At 59.2% G+C, this 20,468-nt stretch overlaps 8 protein-coding genes across 10 annotated transcripts; all 8 read right to left on the minus strand.

Moving 5' to 3' along the window:
• Nucleotides 1-226: 226 nt before the first annotated feature.
• Nucleotides 227-827, minus strand: ABB37_05273 (hypothetical protein; the record flags this gene model as incomplete). 2 transcript variants are annotated; one of them, XM_015803231.1, is made up of 1 exon in its annotated part: nucleotides 227-827. In XM_015803231.1, exon 1 carries the CDS (start codon nucleotides 599-601, stop codon nucleotides 227-229), a length of 375 nt encoding a protein of 124 aa, XP_015657873.1. In that variant the 5' UTR covers nucleotides 602-827. The 2 variants fall into 2 exon arrangements, with proteins under 2 accessions (XP_015657873.1, XP_015657872.1); XM_015803230.1 differs by having other exon boundaries at nucleotides 227-818.
• Nucleotides 828-1,587: 760 nt separating this feature from the next.
• On the minus strand, nucleotides 1,588-2,115 carry ABB37_05274 (hypothetical protein; the record flags this gene model as incomplete). Its single annotated transcript, XM_015803232.1, has 1 exon — nucleotides 1,588-2,115. One exon carries the CDS (start codon nucleotides 2,113-2,115, stop codon nucleotides 1,588-1,590), a length of 528 nt encoding a protein of 175 aa, XP_015657874.1.
• Nucleotides 2,116-2,678: 563 nt separating this feature from the next.
• Nucleotides 2,679-6,040, minus strand: ABB37_05275 (hypothetical protein; the record flags this gene model as incomplete). Of its 2 annotated transcripts, none has more annotated exons than XM_015803234.1 (1): nucleotides 2,679-6,040. In XM_015803234.1, exon 1 carries the CDS (start codon nucleotides 5,397-5,399, stop codon nucleotides 2,679-2,681), a length of 2,721 nt encoding a protein of 906 aa, XP_015657876.1. In that variant the 5' UTR covers nucleotides 5,400-6,040. The 2 variants fall into 2 exon arrangements, with proteins under 2 accessions (XP_015657876.1, XP_015657875.1); XM_015803233.1 differs by having other exon boundaries at nucleotides 2,679-5,431.
• Nucleotides 6,041-6,633: 593 nt separating this feature from the next.
• ABB37_05276 (hypothetical protein) lies at nucleotides 6,634-7,331 on the minus strand (the record flags this gene model as incomplete). Its single annotated transcript, XM_015803235.1, has 1 exon — nucleotides 6,634-7,331. The coding sequence occupies exon 1, from the start codon at nucleotides 7,231-7,233 to the stop codon at nucleotides 6,634-6,636; it is 600 nt and encodes a 199-aa protein (XP_015657877.1). The 5' UTR covers nucleotides 7,234-7,331.
• A 644-nt stretch (nucleotides 7,332-7,975) lies between these two features.
• ABB37_05277 (hypothetical protein) lies at nucleotides 7,976-8,475 on the minus strand (the record flags this gene model as incomplete). The annotated part of the gene is made up of 1 exon (XM_015803236.1): nucleotides 7,976-8,475. Exon 1 carries the CDS (start codon nucleotides 8,312-8,314, stop codon nucleotides 7,976-7,978), a length of 339 nt encoding a protein of 112 aa, XP_015657878.1. The 5' UTR covers nucleotides 8,315-8,475.
• A 635-nt stretch (nucleotides 8,476-9,110) lies between these two features.
• Nucleotides 9,111-10,085, minus strand: ABB37_05278 (hypothetical protein; the record flags this gene model as incomplete). The annotated part of the gene is made up of 1 exon (XM_015803237.1): nucleotides 9,111-10,085. Exon 1 carries the CDS (start codon nucleotides 9,996-9,998, stop codon nucleotides 9,111-9,113), a length of 888 nt encoding a protein of 295 aa, XP_015657879.1. The 5' UTR covers nucleotides 9,999-10,085.
• Nucleotides 10,086-10,680: 595 nt separating this feature from the next.
• Nucleotides 10,681-16,299, minus strand: ABB37_05279 (hypothetical protein; the record flags this gene model as incomplete). Its single annotated transcript, XM_015803238.1, has 1 exon — nucleotides 10,681-16,299. Exon 1 carries the CDS (start codon nucleotides 15,859-15,861, stop codon nucleotides 10,681-10,683), a length of 5,181 nt encoding a protein of 1,726 aa, XP_015657880.1. The 5' UTR covers nucleotides 15,862-16,299.
• A 678-nt stretch (nucleotides 16,300-16,977) lies between these two features.
• ABB37_05280 (hypothetical protein) lies at nucleotides 16,978-20,220 on the minus strand (the record flags this gene model as incomplete). The annotated part of the gene is made up of 1 exon (XM_015803239.1): nucleotides 16,978-20,220. The coding sequence occupies exon 1, from the start codon at nucleotides 20,077-20,079 to the stop codon at nucleotides 16,978-16,980; it is 3,102 nt and encodes a 1,033-aa protein (XP_015657881.1). The 5' UTR covers nucleotides 20,080-20,220.
• Between the last annotated feature and the right edge of the window lie 248 nt (nucleotides 20,221-20,468).

A 20,468-nucleotide genomic window follows, 5' to 3' on the forward strand; every position in this document is an offset into this window, starting at 1 on the left:
GAAAAGGGAAAAAAATGAGACTTTGCATTCGCACGGCTGTACGCGGAAGAGTTTACTTGGCATTTTTGTCTTTCTTTTTAAGTAGAATGAAGCATCGCTTACGTCGCCATGTGCACATACGCACCCACGAGAGAACCGGCAGCCTGCCCGTGTGAGGAAATAGAACAGCGAAGAAGAGGAGCATCTGTGAAAAGGAAAAGTCCAGTAACAACCGGCGGCCCGCCACCTAATCGCCGCTTTCAAACCTCCACCAATTAAGGCGCTTCTCTACGGGCCAGTCACGCACTTGCTCATACTCGCGCTGTGAAAGTTCCATAAAACGGTGGTGGGTGTAGTCCTTGTCGTCCACGCAGCGTCCCCACAGGCCCACGCGGGCTGACGGCACCTTGTCGAAGTTCACGGTGACGGAGGTGATGCCGCAGCGTGTGCAGAGGCGATAGCGCCGCTCCCGATCCAGATCCTGGCGCATGTACTTTTGATTCTCCAGCCGAAACGCGTCCTTCATGCGCTTGTTGAGGACGACGCCGTTGCTGCGGTTCAGCGCACCGAACTTGGTGAAAGAATGGAGGGAGTTGGGCCCAAACACGTTCGCACGGGACATCGCAGCGACAACGCAAATAGAGAAAAAAAAGAGAAAAATGTGGAGAAGAGGCCTTCTTTGGAATCACACGAAATAATATAAATGTGTGTGTATAGTCACCACACGCTGCCCAGACAACGACAGTAGCTCGCCGCTACGTTCGGCGTGCTGAGAGGGGAAAAAAAAGAAAGGAAATGTCAAAGGTATCTCCTTCCCTACACTGCTCTGTTCGTTGTGCTTCCGTATCTTGCCGATTGGTGTGGTGGCGGTTGAGAGCCAGAGGTGAAGCGGTGGTGAAAAGAGAGAGATGGTAGTCTTTCAATACAGGCTAGCAACGCTGCGTTGAAAGCAAAAAAAAAGCTGAAGCTGTGAAACAGGATCGCGCTTGCCAGCAGCCACACTCCTGACAACAGACGTGTGGATCGCTGTTAAGCGCAGCGGTGATGGATGAAACCAGGCCCGTTTACTCGAATGCTTGAGACGACTGGCGCTCGCGATTTTGCGACACCAAGCGAGACGGCGGAACGATCTAAATCGCCTCTCTTCCTTGGCCACGAAGCGCAGCCTTCATCTGACAGCTTTTCCTCCCCTTTCGGTTATGTTTTTTTCTTTTCTTTTCTTATTACATGCAATTCAGCGGAGCTTTAACCGGTGACCAGCAAGAATCGAATGCGAGTTCGTGGAGGAGGAAAACGAACAGGCTGTTTTTGGTTTCGCCTACACAAACTACACTCTGGTCTCTGGAGTCCCTTACAAGAACAACAATTGAAAAAAAAACTTCGCTTAATCGGGTTAATACAGGAAAACATCGCGTTGTTCAGATCGACTTCAAACGTCGACCGAGAAGAGAAGAATCACCGTCACGCGCCCTCTTGAAAAACAAAAAGCAGGTCTCAGGACGCACTGGAAGGCGATTGTTTGGCAGATTGCCACCGAACCGCGAGCATCGCTCACCGTCGTCGTCGCACGTCCTCCGCCACTCACCCGCTCACGTCATTCGCAGAACCTCAAAATTGATCGTGCTTCGACTTTCGCTTCGACGTGCGTTTCTCCTTTGCCTTTGCCGCCGCCGTGGCCGCCTTCTTCGCCGCTACCGTTTTTGCCTTCTGGTTCGCCTTCGTGTTGCGCTTAATGCGAGTGTTCACGACGTCCGCAAACTGTGGGTTTTCCTCGATCCACTCATCCGCGAACGACTTGTAGCGGCGGCGCTTGTTGCGGCCGACATCGGCGAAGTAGCCAAACTCTATAAACGCGTTGTCGCCCACGTCGCCCGTCTTCTTGGGGGCGTGGTGTTGGTGCTCCGGGGTAACAAAGTTGCGGTACTTCAGCAGCTCCACCTCCTGCTGCTCATCCGCGCTTAGCGGCCGTTTCTTCATGCCGTACCATTGCGACAGCGTGTTCTTCTGCTCCTGCCGCTTCGCCCGGAGCGCGTCTTTGCGGTCTTGGATGCCCTGCACACCGCTGCGGCTGCTGTAGAAGTCAGCAGAGTTGGTGACCGCCTTCGCCATCATCTCCTCTACGCCGCTACTCGACATATTTACTGCCACAAAGGAAAAAAAAAGCAAGTTGGTTCCAAAAAGGAAAACAATAACTGAAGTGTACAACGATCTGTGCTGCGTCGGCAGACGGTTGATAACGATCTGCAGCGACCACTTCAGCGATGAAGAGGCACCGGAGCGTCAGCGTACGAATGAGCGACGTTGACGCAGGTGGTGAAGAAGACAAAAAAAAGGATAGAAGAAGAGTGGATTGACAAGATATGAGGAGGTATGAAGAGGACAACAAAAGACACGCACCACAGCCCCGCATCACGGCAGGTGTGTCCTTCTTTCCACTGCACCCCTCCGCTGAGGCAGTCAGACAAACGGCCAAGTCATCCGTCGCCGTGCTTCCTCGTACCGACACGAATTTACACCCACAGAGAAAAAAAACTTCATTAGTATTACAATTGTTTTCTCCCGCCCTCTCCTCTTTGCGACTGAGTGCGCCGTTCCTTCCTCCTCCCACTGCTTCACTTCCTACGTCTGTATTGTTGATCTTTTTTTTCCTTTCTTCAGTGTTGCACTCATCACAGCAGGAACTCGTACTCTTCATCTCGTTAGTTGGCGTTGAGTCCTCGCAGCTTCTCCTCTAAGGTGAACTTCTCTTGCAACGTCTCCTGTAGGAGACACTGCAGAGCGCGCAGGCTGCCCTCCGCGCTGCCACGCGACACCGCCGCCGGCGTCAGAACCCCCGCCGCCAGCAGCTGGTTCATCGTTGATGCGTTGCGCCTCAGCTCCTCCTTCAGCGTGTTGCTCTGCCGCTGCAAGTCCTCGACGTACGACGTCAACTTCCATTTCTCCTCCTGCATGGTGGTCAGGCGGTCCAGCAGGGCCTCGTTCTCCACTTGCACCGCCTCCCAGGTGGACATGTGCTCCGGATCGTAGCGACGCTCCACCTCCGTCACGCGCCGCGGGGAGACCGTGAGGGGTGTGTGCGCTGTGGAGTACACACCGCCCGCACCGTCGCTCCAGTCGTCCATCGACGCACCCGGGGGGCTGCCCTCGATGTCGGTGCGGCACACCCACGCCGCCGCCGTATCACGCCGCTCCGATATCGACGATGACGAACGCGCAGGGACGACGGGCGTGATGACAGCGGTCGCGGAGGAGGCGCTAGCATACTTGCCGGGGGTCTGCGACAATCGCTGCTGCTGCTGTTGCTGCGCCGTGTCGAACAGTCGCTTTTGCTGCGTCAACTCCTCCTGCGAGGTGGTGAGGGCCGCACGGAGTTCCTTGTTCAGGGCGTGAAGCTGCTGCACCTCCGCTTTGCGCTGCGCCTCGACGAGGGCAACGCGTCGGTCGAACGTGTGTTTCAGCTCCTCCAGCTGTCGCTCGCGGTTGACAAGGGTTGCCGTGTCCGCCGCACTCCCTACTGGACTGGAGGAGGGAGAGGTGACGGATGGGCCGTCGTTCGTCGGAGTCGCAGAGGCGGAGGCGTTGGTGGGGCGGAAGAAAAACTCGGCGCGTCTCGTCCCTATGCCCGAGGGCGTTTCGCTGGTGTCTGCGGCTCCTTTCAAACGAGAGACAGCTTGCTTTGCTGGCAGGGCTGTCGGAGACCCGTGTAGCGACGCAGAGGACGACTTCGCCTCCTTTTGCCGGGCCGATGCCGCGTACTCGCACTGTCGAAGCGTCACCTCCCGCACTTGATAGGCCAGCATGCGCCGCAGGAGCTGACACGTGGCCCGCTCCTGTACCCGTGCGCGGGCCTCAAGCACGTCCCTCTCGCGCTCCCATTCCGTCTTCTCCCGCAGGAAGTGCTCGGTGCGCTCGCGCAGGGCGGTGCGCAGGCAGTTGCCATCCCGTTCCAGCTGCCGCAGCCGCTCGTCGTCCTCCTTGCGCGACACCGTCCGCTCCAGCTCCAACTCGCTCTCGTTGATCTGCCGCCGGAACTGCAGCGCGGACGCCTTCAGGTCCGCCACTTCCTTCTGCAGGGCCTGCACCGTCTCCTCTGCCTTGGCACGCCGTGCGGTTTGCTTGCGCAGGTCCCGCGTCAGCTTGTCCGTCATGGACTGCAGCTCCGTAATCTGCTTTTCCAAGGCACTCTTCTGATAACTCTCGCTGGCCGACAGGCGTGGCGCGGCAGGCGGCGCTGGCGCAGACTTGGTCGATGCAGTAGCGTTCGCCGCCGTCGCTGTTGAGGCGGCAGTGCTCCGTTGCGTCGGTGCTGGCGCGGTGGGCGAGCCGGTCACCATTGAACTCATCAACAACCGCTGCAGCTGGCCCTCCAGGTGCGTGTTCTTCTCCTCCAGGAACGCCTTCTCGCGTGCGTTGGTGGCCAACTGTTCGGTTAGTTGAGCCAACGCGTACAGCACACTCTGGTACTTCAATTTGGTATCGCTGAGGACTGCCTCGTTGAGCTCCAGCGCAATCTGCTGCTGGGCAAAGAGAGACTGCTGCGCATGCGCGTCATTCGGCGACGGCGCCGACGTGTCCGCGTCCTTCGCCGTCATCGCAGCGCGCAGCTCCGCCAGGCGACTCTGTGCCCTTACCAAGTTTTCCTTTTCACGCGTCAGATTGCGCTCGGACGTCCTCAGCTCCTCTTGCGTGTTTTCAAGGAGCTGCTCGGTCGCCTCGACAGTGATGGCTTTTGCGCGCAGCACCTGCAGTTCGTCGGGCGAGATCTGCGGAGTGGCACCCGACGCCGCAGCAGTGGCAACAGTAGCGGTAGCAGACGGTGGCTGCGCGGGTGTGGCGACGACAGCCGCAGAGGCAACAACGGCGCGTGGAGGCGGGGATTGGCTACCGTCTGCGCTTCCACCTGCGACAACGGCAGTCCCCGTTGCGCTCACCACTTTTCCCGTGATGACCGTCCCTCGCACCACCGTGCCCGCCACCGCGGCGCCGCTCGACGTCGCTGGCTTGCCATCCGCGACGACACCACGAGCCACGACACCGCCAGATGGGGACTGGATCGTCGCACCGTTGTTCGATGGAGGAGGAGGCAGCGGCGGAGGTGTGGACGCTGCGCCAGGACCCGCCACACTCAGCGCGGCCGCCTTCGGCGTTGACAGGGCCTCCGCCACGACGGCGCTGAGAGGGGCTGCTGCCATCTTTGCCGTCTCCGCACGCACACGTTCGATGAAGCGAGTCATCTGCGCGCACCGCTCGTGTTGCCGCTCCCAGCATTGAATGAGCTCTGGAATGCTCGGCGGAAGCGGCACAACGGTGCTGGTGTACGGTGCGAGATCCTTCTCGCTCACCATGACGAACGGTGGTGCGGTGCACGTCGTGGGGCTCGGCACGAGGAGCGGCCTCGGCGCTGTCGGTGCGCTTTGCATGATGGGTGTCGTTGAATGAGAGAACAGAACCCTTCGCAAAAAAAAAAAGGGGGAAAGACGTGAAAGGAAGAACAGAGCCTGAGGTGGGCGGCACCGGTGGTTTACCGCGGCTTCAAGGAAAACAGCGGCAGCGGCTTGGCTTGGACAGCACAGACAGAAGACCGCCACACAGTTCGAGACGGAGACGTCAGTCCAACCGCCGCACTTTACACGATAGCGCCAAAAGAGAAAAGAATGGCTGTATGGAAGAAGACTGTAATAGAGAGTTGCAACACAAAAATAGTAATAATGATAAACGAAAACGGTACACAAAACGCTTCGCTGAAACGGGCAGCTTCAAGAGGGAGGGGGGAAGTAATAATAAACACTATGAATAGGATTTTTGAGAGTACACCAAAATAAAACCGGGAGAGCAAACGCCAAAGGCTTTTTTTTCAAAGCGGCTGCTGCGCCAATCGTAGCGGTGCGTTCTTCGGAGTAGCAGGTGAAGGCCCAAATGCGGACAATGCTTGTAGGGCGTGGAAGTTACAAAAAGGTCAGCGTACGGCGGTGACGATCGTTGCTGTTGTTGTTTTCTTTTGGCACGCCTGTTTGTCTGCCATGCGACTGCGCGACCCAGCTGTACGCGAGCTAGCAGTTTCTGTGGCAGTGTAAGACGTGTATACGTATGTGTGTGTGTGTGTGTGTGTGTGTAGAGGCAGGGAGAGAAGTTGGAAATAATAATAAAACAAGAAGGTGGGTCGGATGCGTCTACCGTTTTGCTGCCGGATAAGGTTGTGCACTCAAAAAACCGTCCTCCGCAAATAAACTCGAGCTGAGAGAAAGAAAACCTGAAGTGCTCGCAAGCGTTGGAGGTGCCGAATTTGTTTCATCATCGTCGTCGCAACAACAGCAGTAGCTGCACCAAACGAAAAGATTTTTCTTTGTTTTAGTTTTAAGCATCCAGTACTTCCAGAAGCAGACGGCGAATAAAACAAACCAAACACATGTGTATCCTTCTTTATTATTTTTTTCCTTTTCTTCTCCTCTTGCCGCTGCGTGCGTACGCCTGCGTTTCTCACCACGCGACTGTGATGATACAATGCACGGCACCAAAAGATAACACTTGAACAAAAACCTATCGCAACCAAAAAACATCATTATCCGAAACGCTAGCTGGCACGTACAAGGAGAGAACGAGAAAAAAAAAATAAAAGGAGAGGAGATGTAAACTTCCTTCACCGCATCTACTGAACTATGGAAGCGCACGCAGCTGCCGTTCTGCGTACTCTCTCCACTTCGCCACGCGTTGCTGCAGTGCGGCCACCTCGCCGTCCTCCACGCAGCGGCTTTCGTAGGCGCAAATTCGAACCGTCGTTGTCCTTTCATTCAAGCGGGCCACACAGAGCCGGTGCTGCACCGCAGCGAGCACTACCTTCTGCACTTCAATGGCACCGCTTACCCCGACCGCCTGCTCCACCCTTGCGTAGGGCACCGAGATGCCATGTGTTGACATCGTGTGTTGGCTGCACAGCGTGAGAAGGGTGAGCACACGCAGCTTCTCGGTGATGAGAGGGTGCTCGGTAACAAGGGCCTTCACGCCAGCCGATGCCGCGTCAACATCCGCGACGGTCTTGTAGGTGAGCAGCTCCACAACTCCAGTCCAATTCTCCAGACTCTTATCCGATGTCTTGTGCTGCTGCTGCTGGGTATACGATAGCAATGCGCTGAGTAATGTGCCATAGAAGAAGATCGCAGGGTCTTCGACAGCCTGCTGGGCGGCTGCGACGGCGTCCGCAGTGGTCGCAGCGCGGCTTACTTCCTCAACGAAGCGTTCAGAAGACAAGGAGCTCATTTCCCTCCCTTTTTAGTGAGACAGATTGAGTGGTTTGAGAAGAGGTGTTTCAAGGAGGAGAAGAGGAATGCGTTTCATTGTTTTTCGGGTGAGTTGACTACTCGAGCGGAGAGAAGAAAAAGGGAAAGAAACCACCCGAGCACCGCAGAAAAGAAAAAGAGTGGGGGAGGGGGGGGGGAAGGGGGAGAGCGAAATGGGCGACAGAGCTTGGAGGCACGCGAGGGGCCTCTCTCCCCCGTAACAGAGCGCAACCTTTAGCAATGAGCATACCACCGAGTTACTCACCGCTCACCAGAGTGAATGGAGCCCGTAGAAGCTTTTCCTTCCTTCCACAAACCACGCAGCACCTAAAACATAAGAAACAAAGGATCGGGAATACGATTACGAGCAGATCGAAAAAAGGCTCCTTTTCATTACAGTTCATTGAACGAGGAGGTCGCCTTTGGACACAACGCGAAAGTTGGGAATGGAATTCAACACCAAGGGCTCAGCGTTTAAGCCAAAACAGAAGACACCGACAAACACGGCGCAATAGCAGGGACGACGAGGCGAGCATCCGGCAAGCAATAAAGAGACAAGAGAAACCTGTAAGTAATTAAAAAAATAGCGATGCGATGATGATCCTACAAAGCGGAGGGGGGGGGGAGGCCCCGATCAGCTTTAAGAAGGCCGAACGAGGAATAACACACACACAGTGGGGGCGAGCGAGTAAACGCACATGCAGGTAGATGCGCTCGTCATGTCACTGAAAAGGCCGCTGCTGCCGGGGTTTTTCTCCCGACGCCGCCGAGGAGTCCGCGGTGGTCGACGCACGCTTGTGAAGCTCCTCCTCCCTCGCGCTCGCCTCGGTGGGGGGGCTCTTGCTTTTGAGGTAGTTGGCCGCCGCCTTGAGGTCTAAGTACACCTCTTTCGCCGCAGCGCCGAGCCACACGCCGGCCTTTTCACTCGCAGGGGTCAACGTGTCACGAGAGAAGTTGTGCTGCGCCCGTGCCGCCTGCTGCGCCGCGCGTTGAATGACGGCGGAGTCGGAGCCCAACTTCGTGAGCACCCCAAGCAGAATGCGCTGAATTGAACCGCTCATGCTGACTAGAACACGCAATGACGGTGAAAGAAGAATACTCCTTTCAGGGGAGGAAGTGCTGCACGGTATTGGTGTGGGGAGCGAAAACGCAAAAGAAGGCAAACGTGTTTCGATCAAAAACTAATGAAAAGGCTTTTTGGCTAAGCTATTCCGTTTTGAACTGTGTGAGTGATACAAGACGAGGAAACAGATGCCGGCGCGGTTACCCCGTCCATGACGCGTCACATAAGAAAGAAGAGATGAGGCAACAAGAGACGACGTAGATGAGCCTTCTTCGGTGACCTGCGGTGATCGCGTGATCGAGTGTTGATACACGCACTTCTTGGGTACGCGGGTTTGTGGGTAGAAGGCGGCAGAAAAAGGCTGCGTAGGCGTCGCTGCAAAGACAGCCAGCCACAACCACGTGCTCTTCTTCTTCCTCCTCGCACCGTGACGGTGCTCCATTGAGGCACAACAGCAGATACACAACACAAAAATGGTGTTCAAATTTAAAACAAAGACCACAAATGTTACATGTGCTTTCCAAATTCAGCGTGCTTGTCTTTCCGCGTTTTCTTTAAACTTTCAAGTCTTTTTAAGACGGCCCGCATTCAAGCCAAAACTGGCGCTTTCACCCGTTCACACTTTCACAGTGAGGCATCAACATCGCTCAACGCACAAATGTTTGGGAGGGAGCGAGAGAGACGGAAAGAGTGAAAAGGGGAAAGGCGATCCATCTGAGTCACTTGGCCCTTCTCTTTGACACTCCCTCCATCTCTTGAAGCAAGCAAGCAAACAGAAGTGCGGCGTCACCTTTTTAATACGGATACGGCACCTTCTTCTTCCCTTCCATGATAAACACCGCCGTCTTGGGAATCGAGTACTTCGACACAAGCATCTCCGCAACCTCGTCCTGCACGTTGCCTTGGATGTCAATGCAGTCCTGATGCATGCCCTCCTCCGCCGAACGCACACCACCGCCGCACGAGAAGCGCTTGCGCCAATCCCGCGACAAATCCTTCAAGTTGAAGCCGAACAGGTCCATGCCGAAGACGGCGGTGTTCATGTGCTTGCCGGAGCGCTTCCCGACATCAATCACGACAACGCGCTCCAGCGCCTTCTTAATACCGCGACCCTCTAACAGAGCCTCGAGGCGGTCCTTCTCGGTCAAGATACGTCGCTTGCGACCGCGGTCTTCGGCATCCGCGAGCTCGGCGGCGTGCTCGAGCAGCCACGGCCGGCACTTCTCCATCATTCCGCCAAACTCGCAGTACTCGGCGGGGAAGCTGCAGTTCGGGCAGTAGAGCACCTCGATCGGGGGCACGCGACCGTCTGCCAGCGCGCCCTCGGCCTCCTCCTTGTCTCCTGCGCCTTCTCCACGCGTCTCTTCCGCGGCTGACGCAGCCGCAGCAGCACCTTTTCCTTTGGTTTTGATCTTTTTCTCCTGCTTCTTGAGGCGGTTACCCTTGTACTCCTTCTTCTTCGCCTTCGCAGTGCCGTCGCCATCGCTGTCACTGTCTGCATGATCCGAGTTGTGCCCACTGTGTTGTCCGGCAGTCGCCGGTGCTGTCGCCTCCTTTGCGCCGCCGCCGTCCTCACGCGGTGTCGTCGCAGCGGCGGCCGCCTTGTGCGTTTCTTCGAGTTCCTCGTCGCTCTCCGACGCGGCGTGGGCGGCCGCCTTCGATCTGTTCTTGTTGCGGCCCATGTCTCTTGATATACGCCTCTCAGCTATGTATATATAGGTGCGTGTGCGTGAGAGAGGAGGGTGAGTGTGTGGATGTGTGTGTTGAACTACGTTGGGTAAAGGAAGGACGCAATCGGGTCGGGGAGTAAGCAGGTGACAGGGACGGAGAGAGAGAGAGAGAACGTTTCGGTGGGCTGATCGCCACACGAACTCGGAGTCGTGGCGCTTATTGGGAAAGTAAATGAGGTAGTCCAACAGACTCTGAGCGGCAACTGGACGCTTTCTAGAACAGGAAAGACCAGAGAGGTGGAGGAACACGCACCACGACGCTCGCCTAGCTGCAAACAATGGGCTGCGAGAGGCCACACACCCACACCCACACATACGCGAGGCACATCGTTGTCGCTCCTTGGGCTACTTTCTTTGTTTTTTTTAAGCACGAAATCACCTTACGACAGTTGAGTAGGAAGGATTTCGTCAGTTGCAAAGAAGAAAACGGCAAGCAAGTTTTTTGAAGAATTCTCAGCTCTAAGAAAAGAAGTTTAAGCATATATATATATATATATGTGAGCAGTCATCGCATACTTTTTCTCATGTTTCTACTCTATCGGCGTGCTCAACGGCAGTTTTCTGTGTACATCGAGGCCGTACAACACAGCCACCAGCAAGCTCGCCTTCGCCACCACGTTCATCTTTGCCGGCGTCACAACTCTTCCGCCTCCTCCCGGTAAGGGTGAATGCGGATCGTCGCCGACGAGGTGGGTTTTGTGGCATTACCGGTCGACACATTCGCAGGAGCGTCTAAGATCCGCATCGGTACCATCGGAGAGGCGGCAGAGCGGCGGGACGACGCAGAGGCGCGGCCACGGCTGCCGCCACCCGGCGACGACGACGACGTTACCGCCAGCGACTGCGACGTGCTGTACACATCCCACTCTCGCCCACTGATCGGGGCGTAGACGTGCGGATTGTGATCGGCGTGGTGCTGCAGCGAGGACGGCGAGGAAAGGCGACTCGGCCGGCGCGTGTTCGGCCCTGCCCTTCGATCTTCGTCCGGTTGCTGTTGCCGCTGCGGGAGTGGCTCCTCGAGCCGTGGTGGGTTGTAGGGGCCGAGGTGGATTGGGCCTTTCGACGGCAGCACGTGCACCGAGGGACGGCGGAGTGTGGGGGGCGTGTCGGTACGCGTTGCCTCCGTCGCTGGGCCGCGGGTTGGGGTGCGGTCACGGCGCGGTTGCTGCGGCTCCCGTGGACGCGGCGGCGACTCGTCGTCGTCGTCGTGCCCGGACTGCGGCGCGGTCACAGAGGCATGTCGCTGGTACAAGTGCTCCGGTGGCAGCGTCCGCCGCACCACGCCGGCGTCGCTTGCGCGGCGTGTAGGAGTGTTGTCGGCCGCGGCTGAAGAGCGGCGCAGCGACCGGCGGCGCGTCGGGCGCTGGTCCTCGACTGACGCGTAATAAATCTCGCTGCCATCCTGGATGGACATGGGTTGGTACTTGTCGGGTGAGGTGTCGGTGAGCGGGGGAGGGGGGAGGTCGACTAGGCTCGCTTTCGGCACCGCAGGCAGAGGCGGCGGGTGGAGGGGAAGAAGATCGTAGCGCGGCGGTCGGGACTCGTGCGGCTTTGGCTCTTCTTCGAGCATCCTTCGATTCGACTCCTGCGGGTCCTCGCGGATGTTGGGCGGCTCGCCTGGTTCGCGCCGCGGCAGGGACGTCTGCGCGTTGCTGCCCCGGCTCCCCGGGCCCTCTAACGGGCTGAGATGAAAGGCGTTACCGACCGAGTTGCGCGGCGACTTCCCCTCAACCAACAACCGCGTCAACGCAAGCAACCCGTCCCCGCCGTCCTGCGATTGCTTCGCGTACGACAGCGGGCCCGACGACGGCACACCGGCGGAAACGTACGGAGAGCCGACTTGCTGCGCGGCTGCGGCGTCTGCGGCACTTGGCGGCAGTAAGGAAAGCCGCCGCGCCGCCTCCACCTTTCCGGACGACGGTCGCGACTCTTTCGTGGGGGAAGCCTTCGTCGCGGGAGGCTGAAGTCCCGTTGGGCGGTACTGCGGGGTCGCGCTGTCCGGCTCGACCGGTCGCGCGACGGGGGACACAGTGGAAGGATCTACCGGAGCAGCCACAACGTAGTGGTGGGCCTGCTGTGGTCCGCTTAGCGTTGCAGTAGGGAGCTGAGGGGAGGTGGACTGGCTGCGCTGTGGCTGGCTGATGAGGTGCTGCGGGTGGGAGTGGTCGCTCTCTGTGAAAAACACTTCGGTGGGCTCGGCTTTGCTGGGGAGGCTTGTGCGGTTGTGCACGACCTTCGGAATGATCTGCGGTGTCAGCGGGGAAGCCGAGCGGGCACTCGACAGCGTCGTGTCCGCCTCCCTCTCCGGAGACAGCAACATCGGTGCCGAGGAGCGCGTGACGCGTTCGTTGCTGCTCGCCGTGCGCCACGGCGACGTGCGCCTTTCCGGTGCGGAAGACGGTGCCTGGCGCGGCGCTGACGTCGACGGTGGACGAGTCGCACGTGTCACGAGATCGGTGGAGTGCCGCGGGGTGTCGGCGCTGATGGCTCGCATGAACTCCTCCAGGTGCTTGCTGCCCTCAATCGGGAACACCTTCACCTCCCGCGTCGCTGCCTGGTCGCTGCGTAAGTCCAGCAGCTGCGTCTGAATGCTGCTCAACATCTCGAGTGTTTCCTTTTCCTGCCGCTGCACAATCTGCAGCACGGTGCTGAGGAGCTTCTCCTTGCTCTGGCTCAGCTCCAGCAGCACCGCCTCCTTCGGCATACCCTGGCTGCGGCGCAGGTTCAGCAGCTCCACCCAAAGGGCGTCAACCTCTTGCTTCGTGAAGTCTTTGAAGTTGTTGTACTCCCGCTTGCGCACGAACTGGTGGGTCGGCAACAGCACTTCCGTCAGTCCCGAGCCGCGGCGCACCGCCGGGAGAAAGAGGTCGCTCTCAGACGGGGTCGCCGGCTTTGTGGCCGCGGTCGCTGTCGACTCCTTCAGCGGTGTGGGGGCCAGTGGTGGCGCACCCTTAAGGCTGAGCCTTTGCCGAAGTGAGGCGGGCGATGGTCGGTTGGAGGTTTCTTGTCGCACGATGAAGACCTCCCCTTTCGAAAGACCAGGCACCTCCATCAGCTTTTCCGCAGCGGAGGGCGACGTGGACGACGGTGCCTGCTCCGGAGCAGACGCCGGCCGCGTGTCGATCTTCGGCAAGTCGGTCACCTGTCCAACCGCGACGGTGCTCATCGGACGGGCCTTCGGCGGTCTCCCTTCCGTGTTGCTCCGCCGCTGCCGCGCCTCCTCTTCTGTCGTCTTTCCATGTTCGCCCTGTCCTTCGTCCACAGCAGCGCCGGTCGGCAGCGAAGAGGGGCTCGACACGAACTCCGTCGTGGCCGACGTACGGGAAAGGTGCGCTGTGCGATCGACGCTGCCAGACTCGAATGGCACATCGCTCGCACGCTCCACCGCGCGCAGCTCCGTCAGCCGCTGCTGAAGCGTCGCCTCCGTCTTCTCCACGCGCTTCAGCGCCAGCCGCAGTTCGTTCGCCACCTTCAGCGCGTCGTCCTGCATGGCCTTCGCGGCCTGGAGGCTCTCAGCGGCGGCGGCGGCGGCACCGCGCGCCTCCCTCGATGCGTGTTCCGCATGTGCGGCCGCACCTTTTGCCTCTCGCGAGGACTCCCCGGCTTCCGACGCGGCACTCCTGGCGTCTTGCAGGGCCCCGTGCGGGCGTGGGGACTCCGTGTCCGCCGCCTCCCCCTCTGCGGCTCTGTCCTCCATGCGCCGCAGCGCGTCTACAGACGCCTTGTCCGACGCCTGCAGCTGAGTTTGCCGCAGACGGTTCAGCGAGGCACGAAGGCCGTCGATGGCCTTCTCGTGTTGCCGCCACCGCACGTCGGGTCTGATGTGCTCCTGCTCCTCCTCTTCGTTGTCTCGCTCGATCTCCTCCACCTTCGGATGGGGCGGGGCCGGCACATCGTGTGTCGGCTCCACGGCGAAGGCCTGGATCGGGGGCTGCGGTGGCGGCAGCGGCTCGTCCACCTGGGACTCAGGAGAATTACGGCCCGGGGCGGTGTCCGCCTGCGCTGCAGAGGTAAACCGGAGAGGACTGCGCGGTTGTGGTGGTGGTGACTTCGACAACACTGGCGACGGGGTAGAAGCTTTCTGAGAACCTGCCGTGGTTGCCGTCGTGTCTTTCGGGGAAAGCAGCGGGGAGACCGTCTTCGCCGTCGTCGTCGTCGTCGTCGTCGGAGGAGGAGGAGGAGGAGGGGAGGGAGGGGACTCCACTTTCGCAGCAGTTTCCTTGCGCCCCGCCTCACTCCCCGCACGTTGCTGGGCGAGCCGAACACCTTCAACGTTTTGCTGCACGGCGTTGTTGCGCTCCGCCAGCGCGCACAGCTCCACCCGCACCGCGTTCTCCAGCGCCGCCAGCTGCGCCTGCATGTCGCCCAAGCTGCGCTGCGTCAGGAAAACGCCCTTCGCGTCGTCCCACAGTTTTTTCAGGGCCCGATTTACCTCGACGCGGAAGGCCTCGGGGTCCTGCTGCATGGTGATCGCAGCAGAGGCGAAGTTGATGCGCTCCAGCAAGTCCGCATGTGAGGCCCGCACCGCGGCCTCCACGACTTGCTTGAACTGGCTCGCATCTTGATCCACGCGTGAGGCGAAGGTTTTCATGGAGTCCTGCACCGCGGCGTACTCGTCCGCCACGCGAGAAAGCCTTTGCTCCTGCGCACTCAGCGCACGCTGCATCTCATTGATCGGCTGCACACAGTTTTCCTGAACCGTGTGGCCCAGCTCGTTCACGTTACGTGTGAAGCTCTCCGTGGCGGCGGTGAGGCGGCTCTCTAGCGCGGTGCACTGCCGCTGCAACGCTTGATCGCCCGCTGCGGCCTGCTGCTGGGCCGCGGCCATGCTCTCTCGCATCATCGCCCCCAGGTCTGTCACGCTGGCGCGCCAGTTCAGGTCCACCGACTCTAGTTGTCCATCGTGCTTCGCTAGCTCCTGCAGCAGCGTCTGGTGAGCCGCCGCCTGTCGTCGATCCAAGTTTTGGCTGTGCTGCGCCACCTGCGCCACCTCGCTCGCCAAACCGTTTGTGCTGGCCTGTAGCATCTCCCGCTGATTACGCTCCGCGTCCTCAATGCGGCGGCCCAACTCGCTCACGTCTCCCTGTTCGACGGAGTGCAGTTGATTCATGTCTGCACGTGTGCGCTGGTCGAGCGCTTCGAGAGATTTGTTGACCCGCTGTACCGCCCCATCCAGCTCTGTGCGGTGCTGCGTATCGGCACTGCGGAGTTCGCCCATCAGCGACCCGTGCACATCCCGCAGGGCATCGCGGATGGCATTCTCTAAATTGTCGGCTCGCTGCCGCTGCGCCGCGAGTTCGACCGTCAACTGCTGCTGAACAGCGAGCAGGTCATCGCGGCAGCGGGCATCCACGGCCTGCGTGGCGTTCGAAACGCCCTGCAGCTGCGCCTGTAAGTTGCGCATCGCCTCCATCGAGGCCGTCTCGCCCGTTTGGGCACGTTGCTGCACGCCGCCGACGTCCGACTGCATGCGCTGCTCCAACCCATGTAGTGCGGCACTGTACTTGTCGTCTAGTCCACGGAGGGCCGCCGCCTGCCCCTGCACGTCCGCCTGCACGGCGCTAAGGCGTTCGTTTTGGTTCTGCAAAATGGCCTGCATTTGCTGCGCCGCCTCCGCCGAGCTCCCGCCGCGTTCGCCAAGGAGTTGATACAGCTGCTGCTGCGTCTGCTGGCGGTTGCGCGCCTCCGACGCCGCGTATTGCTCCACATCACGCAAGCGTTGCAAGACGGTGCCGATGGTCTGCTCCTGCTGGCGGATAATGTCCTCGAGAGACACCACTCGATTTGAGATGGAGGTGTAGGCTTCGTTGCTCATGACGGCTGCCGCAGCGGAAAGCAAGGAGCACTAGAAGCCGTGTAAAAAGAAAGAAAAAAATGAAGAGGTTACGACACAGGGAGCAGGTAAACAATGCCTCTGTGCTTGGGGTGCGCCAGCTGTACAGATGCGCAGGACACTCACACACACTCCAATAAAGAGAGCAAAAGTAGCCGACGAAGGCGCCTCTACAAGTAAGGCCGCCCGAAGACACAAAGCGGCAAACCCACTAGAGCAGGCTTGTTGTGCTACGTCGGCACCGTAGACAAGGGATTGGTCTTTTACTGCTGAAGTCTATCTAAGAGAACTATACATGCATATAAATATATTATCTCACCTGCGTACAGGCAGCGACGTCAGCTGTGTTGGTGGCTGCGTCGCACAAGCACAACAGCAGAAAGCGTTGCCCGATTGCGCCTTGCCTGCTCCGTATACCGCTTCATGGAATCCCAAATAAAAAGAAAGGGGAAAAACACAGAATTGCATGAGAGGAGAGAGATTTGAAGACGCGTTTTTCTTTTGGGGGCGAGCTTGTGAGATTCTTTTGATTCACCCAAGGCACAGCTGCGGCGGAAACGTGTAACGCACGTACGCCCCAGCAAAACGGTAGAGAGAAAAGCCGCATTCACGCGCGGCAACAGCGGCGGCTTAGGAACACACTCACAGAAGACTAGTAATACGTGACCCCCCCCCCCCCCCTCGTGATGTGCTCCGGCACCAAAGGCCAAGGAGGAGTTCACCAAAAGAGTCCGCCCTTCTTCGCTGCGTCACTCGCAATCCCTCCTGCTGCGTCGGTGGAAGCGGTGCCTCGGGACCAACGTCGACGCTTTCCTGCTTTTATATGTGATATATGGTAAATGATACGTTAGCCGACAAATGAAGAAACATATATATATATATATATATGTTATTACTCGCGGTCCTGCTCTTAGGAGACAAAGACCTATTACATTATCCACACTTTAATGCGGGGGAAACCAACAACCACGGAAAACCCGGGAAAATATATATCAACCGCCCGATGCAACAACAGGCGACACCGACGTGCACCGTCGCACGTCGTCTCCAACGCAATCGCATTCTCAAATTGAATTCTTTGTGTCGCTGTTGAAACCGTCATTTAGCAGCAGAGCCTTTCATCACACAGCGGACAAGCTCACTCCGCACGAACGCGCTTTGCAAGCGGCTCCCCCTCCCCTCCCCCTCCTTCTCCACCGCATGCTCAATAAACGGAGGCAGGGACGTCAGTGTATTCGGTGTCAGACCGCGAATCACGTAGTCGATGTAGTAGGTTCGGCGCAGCAGGTCGTGCTGCCGTTGACTGTGCTTCCGCGTGTAGGCCAGCAGCGGCTCCACCAGCGACGCCATCGACGGCACCGTCGCGACATCTTCGAAGTGACGGGAGGAGATGAGCACGTACAACACCAACGTAGCCACCATGCAGTGCCGACTGTTTGTGATCCACTCACGCGTGTACTGCAGCAGCAGCGTCATTTGATCGCCGTCCAGCGAGGGCATCAACTCACCACGAAGGCTGTTTTCGCACTCCCTCGCGTCCTTCGCACACCAGCGCACCAACACCTGTCGAAGATGGCGAGGATGGTTCAGGCGCAACGCTAGCATGAACGCATCGGAGAAGGCACCCTTGCGTAGCGCGTTCGCCAGCGCCTGCTCCTGGAGAATCATCTCGTGGCGGGCCTCGCGCGTCCGCTGCACCTCCGCCGCCGTGTAGTCCTCCGTCGCCATCAGCACCCCGTCTGCAGCGCCAGAGTAGAAGACGGTCTCACTGCCCTCGCTGCGCTCCTCCACCGCCAAGGCCCAAATCTTCTCCGTGTGCGCCTCCGCGGACCACACCGACTCGGATGACGCGATGGCCCACACCCGCAGCACGCCCTCCGCGTTGCCGGTGACGAGTTGCGTGCCGTTGTTGAAGAAGCTCAGCTGCAGCACCGAGGTGCGGTCCACCTGCAGCGCCTTAAGGCAGGTGAGAGAGACGAGCGACCACAGCCGCACGGAGCCATCGTTCGAGGCGGAGGCCAACACGCGGTCCACCGGCGAGAACGCCAGCGAGGAAATACCACGACGATGGCCTTTTAACGAGGCCGCACGGAACATCTTCTTTCCAGTGATGTTCCACACGTTCACTGCCTTGTCCTTGCCACCGGTGGCCACGTACTGATCGTTCGGGGCGACGGCGACGGTGTAGATCGGGCCGCTGTGGGCGGCGTTGATACCGCTGCGGTGTTGGATCTCCGCCACGGCGGACTGCTTTTCTCTCTGCGCCTTTTGCTGCTCCGCCAGCTCGGCCAGCGGCACGCCAATATCCCACAGCCGCAAGTTCTCATCGCTCGAGACAGAGAAGAGCAACAGGTAGGTGTCCGTCTGCTTGCCGTTGAAGCTGAGCGACGTGATCTCCGCCGCGTGGCCCCCTACTCCGCGCACGACCGTCGCGCACGTCTCAGTCGACCACACACGCACCTCCTTGTCTTTGGCACCCGTCGCGATCCACGCACCGTCGCTGCTCACGGCGCAGCTTAGCACGATGTCGCCGTGTCCGCGGAGGGTCCGTGTGGAGACGCAGCCGTCCGAGGCGTAGAGCCGGACATCCTTGCTGTTGGTCACCACCGCCCGCTGCAGCGGCGACGACGCCGGGAATAGCTTCACATCAAGGATTTGATCCAGAAAGCCGACCAGGGTGCGTTGGGCGACGTACACGCTGCGGTCTGTCGGCGACGGCGCGAGTAGCTGAATGTGAAAGCCGGCGTCCCCCACATAGAGGAGAGACTGCGCCGGCGCACGCGGCGTCTCGTGGACGTGAAACCCGCGAAGCTTTCTGTTGCTCGCGCCTTTGGGAGAGCCGGCGACGAGGAGGGCGCGCACAAAGGCTTCCTCGGCGCCGTCCTCGGCATCGGAGGCTGGCGGCTTCGGCAGGCGGCGCACCACCTGCACCGCGTCCGTTTCACTCACCTGGTACGTGCTCACTACACCGTCCATCGACCCCACGTGCAGCAGCGCCGTGCCCTCGAAGAGCGCGGTGGAGACGTGCTCCTTGACCACAATCGCACGCACCTCCCTCAGCTCTGTGGAATGGCGCTGCTCGAGGCTCATCAGCTTACTCACGGCAAGCCGGCGATCGCGCGCGATGGAGTAAACGTGGCTGAGGTGCTCGCTGAAGGCCATCGACTCCACCGCCTGCACGTGCGGCCGCCCGGCAGCAATCATCTTCTTCGTCACAAAGTCGAACACCGTCACGTGGCCCTCAAAGGAGCCGATAGCGAGGTACGACTCGCTCGCGTCGAGGCAGACGCACTGCACGAGGGAGGTGTGGGGACAGGTCAGATTGTGTGTCAGGTGGTGATGGAAAACGTTCCACACCTTCACGCTGCCATCCGTGGCTCCCGAAATGAGATACGTGCCGGCTGGGGAGAAGTGCACGACGGAGATGGCGTGCTGCGCCGCCGTCCAGCTCCGCAGCAGCTCCACCGAGTAGCGCACGACAGGCGGCAGTGCCGCATCCTCCGTGGCGGACGCCTCCGCCATCACCGCAGATTCTTCTTGGCCTGCATTGGCATTGCCGTCGTTGTCCTTCTCCGCCGGGTCATTCGTTTCGTTGTCAGTGGAAGGGATGTGTGCTGCCTCGACATGTGCATCCACGCGCAGCACACAGATCTGCAGACCACGCGTGCCAATAGCGATGTAGTTCCCTTCAGGCGCCTGCAGCTCCGCCGCAGCACCGCCAGCAGCCTCGGATGTCTCAAGTGCCACACCCGCTCCTACCGTGGCCTTCACGTCGTCACCCCCCTCCTCCTCTGCCGCCTCTGTCTTCACCACCGTCTTGGCGCCCTTCGACTTCTGATGCGACAACTCTGATTTCTTGCCGCTGTCCGCAGCAGCGGCAGCGGTGGTTTTCGCCCCTTCTTCCACGGCGGCCGCCGCCGGCACTGTCACGGCATCCACGTGCAGGATCACGTCCTCCATTGGTAGTGAGTAGCTGCAGAGCACTTCGCCAGTGGAGGCGCGTACGACATTGACGGTGTCACCACAGGCCATCACCAGACACTCCTCAACCGCGTCGGACGGTGAGGTTGAGGGAGAAGAAGAAGAGGCGGCGGCGGCAATGCGAGTCGTCGCTACTGGGAGGGCGAGGGAGGCGATGGCGCCGCCACTGAAGATCGGCTCCTGCGTCCACCGCGTGCGGAAGCAATTCTTGCCTTCCATGTAGCTGTGCGTTCCTCTAGCAAGGTGAAGCAGAAGCTTTAGGGCGAAAGGGATTCAGACACAAATACCGATGAAGCTTCTCTCGTGGCAAGTAGACACCGTCCCAGCTGATACCAACTTTCGTTTCTTAGAATACGACTCTGTAGTAATACGCATAGATAATGAAACAAGAAACGGTGCATAAAAAACACAGGGAGAGAAGAAGAGTGAATGAAGCTGCAAGCCAACACGTTTCGCATGCAGGAGATTCGCCCTCACGTGCAGAGAAGAAACCAATTCGAAGTTTGAAAATTCGTATCACGTAGGATGTTGCGTGGCACGCGGTTTGCTTCCATTATCGTACGATGCGCCACAACAATCGAGCTATCGATTTTTTTTTCAGGCGAAAA

The sequence above is a fragment of the Leptomonas pyrrhocoris genome (genome assembly GCF_001293395.1).
Source record: "Leptomonas pyrrhocoris isolate H10 chromosome Unknown, whole genome shotgun sequence".
NCBI classification, from domain to species: domain Eukaryota; phylum Euglenozoa; class Kinetoplastea; order Trypanosomatida; family Trypanosomatidae; genus Leptomonas; species Leptomonas pyrrhocoris.